Source organism: Mus caroli, chromosome 17 (genome assembly GCF_900094665.2).
Source record: "Mus caroli chromosome 17, CAROLI_EIJ_v1.1, whole genome shotgun sequence".
Classification (NCBI taxonomy): domain Eukaryota; kingdom Metazoa; phylum Chordata; class Mammalia; order Rodentia; family Muridae; genus Mus; species Mus caroli.
The window spans coordinates 30,488,658-30,492,427 of NC_034586.1; the positions used below are offsets into that span (position 1 = coordinate 30,488,658).

General features: G+C 50.2%; 1 protein-coding gene across 2 annotated transcripts in view; it reads left to right on the top strand.

Annotated features, from left to right (window-relative positions):
• LOC110312394 (class II histocompatibility antigen, M beta 1 chain) overlaps positions 1 to 3,122 on the top strand; it is a 7,277-nt gene extending 4,155 nt beyond the window's left edge. The window contains exons 3-6 of one of the 2 annotated variants that reach the window (XM_021185954.1): positions 279 to 563; positions 2,228 to 2,344; positions 2,510 to 2,545; positions 2,816 to 3,122. In XM_021185954.1, coding sequence (XP_021041613.1) covers positions 279 to 563; positions 2,228 to 2,344; positions 2,510 to 2,545; positions 2,816 to 2,826 — 449 coding nt within the window. In that variant the 3' untranslated portion in view covers positions 2,827 to 3,122. The remainder of the gene's footprint in view (positions 1 to 278; positions 564 to 2,227; positions 2,345 to 2,509; positions 2,546 to 2,815) is intronic. The other variant, XM_021185955.1, reaches the window with a different exon arrangement.
• The last annotated feature ends 648 nt before the right edge of the window (positions 3,123 to 3,770 follow it).

Sequence of the window (3,770 nt, forward strand, 5' to 3'; positions counted from 1 at the left end):
CAGAGGCAGGCGGATTTCTGAGTTCGAGGCCAGCCTGGTCTACAAAGTGAGTTCCAGGACAGCCAGAGCTATACAGAGAAACCCTGTCTCGAAAAAAACAAAAAAAACAAACAAACAAAAAATGACTTTGGAGAAGAAAAGAAAGAGGCTATGAGATATTAAGAGGAAGCCTGAGAGGCAGGAGTGAGTTCTGTTTCCCCTTTCAATGGGTGGTTGCTGACACTTTTGAAAGGATGAAATGAGACTTCCTTACCAACCATAATTGCTTCTCCATGCAGGACCGCCATCTGTCCGAGTAGCCCAAACCGCTCCTTTTAATACAAGGGAGCCCGTGATGCTGGCCTGCTACGTCTGGGGCTTCTATCCAGCGGATGTGACCATCACATGGATGAAGAATGGGCAGCTTGTCCCTTCCCACAGCAACAAGGAGAAGACGGCTCAGTCCAATGGAGACTGGACATACCAGACAGTCTCCTACCTAGCCTTAACCCCTTCCTATGGGGATGTTTACACCTGCGTGGTTCAGCACAGTGGGACCTCTGAGCCCATCCGCGGGGACTGGAGTAAGTGTGTGGGAAATCAGACATTGGTGTTTGGGAAGGGACATGGATATTTTGGCCTAGGGAGTGAGATGTGCACCGGTGTGTGGTCCACGGTAGAGAAAGGGATACTGGGACCGGAAGTGAGTCTGGAGAGCCTGTTGAGGGTTAACAGAGTTGGTTCTCTACTAAAGGTCATGCCTTTGCTTGGCAGTTGTGCTTGGACGCCTATGCGAGCAAGGAGAGCAACCCGATTGTCACCCAATAAGTGTGCAGATTTGATAACATTTCTGAAACAAGTTCTCTGTGTTAGTTTTCCTAATACATCCAGCCATCTTGTCAGGCCAGCACTAGGAACTAAGAAAAAAAAAAAAAAAAGACAGAGAGGAAAGAGGCAGGCTTTCCTCTTGGTACAGGCTATGCTGAATTTGGGCTGCTTTTTGAGTATAATGCAGCCATGACTGCAAGACGCACTTATGGGCCTGTGAAGGAGCTTATCAGTAGGGACCTCACTGAACCCAGGACTAGTTAAAGGTAACATAGGTGGTACACACCAGTTTGGAGATGACTGAAAAGAGAGGAAGAAAGATGAGGAAAGGACAGCTTGGAAGGACCAGGAAGCAGGGTCCTCAGGCTGCTGAGGCCAGGCCTCCCCTGTGGGGAGTGCTGTGTCTGCTGTTGGTTCTAGTGAGTCTCTGGGAGGGGATGGTGTCCTGGTTAGGATTTCTATTGCTGTGNTGAANCACCATGACCAGGGACAGATTAGGGAGAAAGTATTTATTTGGCTTACACCATCACATCATGATCCATTGTTGAAGGGAGTGAAGACAGGAACTCAAGTAGGGCAGGAACCTAAAGGCAGGAGCTGATGCAGAGGCCACCAAGGGTGTGCTTCTTACTGGCTTGCCCCATGTAGCTTGCTCACCTGGGTTTCTTGTAGAACCCAGGACAATGAGCCCAGGGTTGGCCCTCCCCACAATGGGCTGGGACCTCCCCCATCTATCACTCCTTAAGAAAAGACCCTATGCTGAAGGCTTGCCTCAGCCTGATCTCATGGAAGCATTTTCTCAATTGAGGTTCCCATCTCTGAAATGATTCCAGCCTAGGTCAAACTGACACAAAACTAGCTAGCACAGAGGGGAACAANAAGAGTGTGGAACATGNCTGTGCCCTTGANCTGTNCANGGTNGGACTCCTTTGTAGGGCACACGAGGGGCTCCTTTGGTGAGGGTGCTCTCTTGATGTTGGGGTTAGAATGCAGGTGGGATATAGTTCCAAGCAGGAACAGCTCTGGCATGTGGGATAGTGAAGGGCTGAAGTGTGGAATGGAACAAATTCTGAAGGGAGACATGGGCAGTGAGGCTCTGGGGAATCACACTGTGGAACTTTGAGGGCCTGGAAAGGAGACATTTTAATAGGAAGCTGCTCAGAGCTGAGGTGTGAGTCAGCCCTGCCACAGGGAGTGAGGAATCCCTGGTGGCTGGGGCAGGGGCCCCTGGATAGAGGAACCACAGAGAATGCCTTGAGAGGCCCCACTAGGCTGGGGGAAAGCAGAAACTGGGTGGTAACCATAGGAAGACAGTTTCCCCTGTTCTCGTAGTGAATGGTGTGGTTGAGCTTTCTACATACAGTCTCCCTGGGACTAAGCTGTAGACATAAATTTTAAGACCTCTTTGATTACTTTGTAGCACCCGGGCTGTCCCCCATCCAGACAGTGAAGGTCTCTGTGTCTGCAGCCACCCTGGGCCTGGGCTTCATCATCTTCTGTGTTGGCTTCTTCAGATGGCGCAAGTCTCATTCCTCCAGTGAGTGATCCCCTAAACATTCTGCAGTCCTCCCTGGTCCTCCTCTTTCTCCCAGTCTCTCTTGCTTTCTGTCTGAGGTTGATTCTCTCATTTGAACTTGCAACTCCCGTGGCGAGGATCCTCCTTCATCCACAGGGGCTGGTATAATGATGTCTCTTCTTCTAGGCTACACTCCTCTCCCTGGATCCACCTACCCAGAAGGTAACATTGCTCTTGGGCTTCGTGCTCAGTCGTCCTTGGGAGGGTTGGGGTGGGTGTATGTTCATAATGGTGCTTGCTTATGATAAGCAGCTTATAGCCTGTTGGAGGTAGGCTGGAGTAGCTCCTTTGTCTTGGTCATTGGTTGCTGGGCATTTGTTTTGCATTTGCCCGGTGTCTGTGGGCTCTGGTGCTGGGTGGTCATGGACACAGGTGGTTGGGTGTGTTGCAGCACTATGTATTCTCACTGCCTGCTTCTGGTTGCTTCTGCAGGACGGCATTAGAGAGCAGAACCAGGAGCCATGGAGATTCAGACTTCTGAGGACTCCTTCATGCCCCCAACATCTTCAGGACACCCCACTTTGTTGTGTCATACTGCCTCTATTCAGTTCCCCTTCCTGAAGTAAATATTAGTAGTTTGGGGGGTATTTATATTCAAGTCTGTTCCAGGTGTTTTCTGAGGTGAGCTGAAATGAGGCACGGGTTCAAGGCCTCCTGAGAGCCCCTCCTTGTCACAGAGGGCACGGTGTTATAGGTGATCACTAAGAAATAAACTGGTGGACTTATTGATTTCTCCCAAGTTTGTCCTGGGTTTTGGAGGACGGACTGTGGCATAGCGTGGCTGAAGTTGATCCTTTCCTGTGACATAGCCTGTGCCACCTCGAGGTTTCCATTTCCCTGAAGCAGACCTGGGGGCAGCTTTTGAAAGTGTAACTCGAGGGAAGAAATTGAGCTGTAGCGATGTGGAGCTGCCCTGTGTGGAAGAGGGATGCTCTTAGCTCAGCTCAGAAGAGGACTTTAGAGACGCCATTTTATCTGCATGCGTGTGTGTTTGTGTATGTGCACATGCCCATGTGAGAATGCTTGCCAGAACATACATGTAGAGATCAGAGATAATTTGCAGGAGTGGTTTCTCTCCCACTGTGAGGGTTCCAGGTGCTGAGCTCAGGGTGTCGGCTTGGCACCAGGTGCCTTCGCTCAGTGACCCACCTCGTCAGCCCCTAAGTGATCTCATGAGGGATGATGAATTCATAGCTGCGAAGAGCCTCGACCACACCCAGAATCCCGTGAGCCCTCTGTAGTCATCTTTGCTGTTATTTCTTAATGCTCAGGTTGTTTCTTTCCCAGTGTTAGTGGGCGAGGGAAGACAGGGGTCAAACATTTGATATTTGTATTGCCTCTCATCTCTCAAGGACTCCATGAAGAATAGACCAAGAGAGTGAGGTCT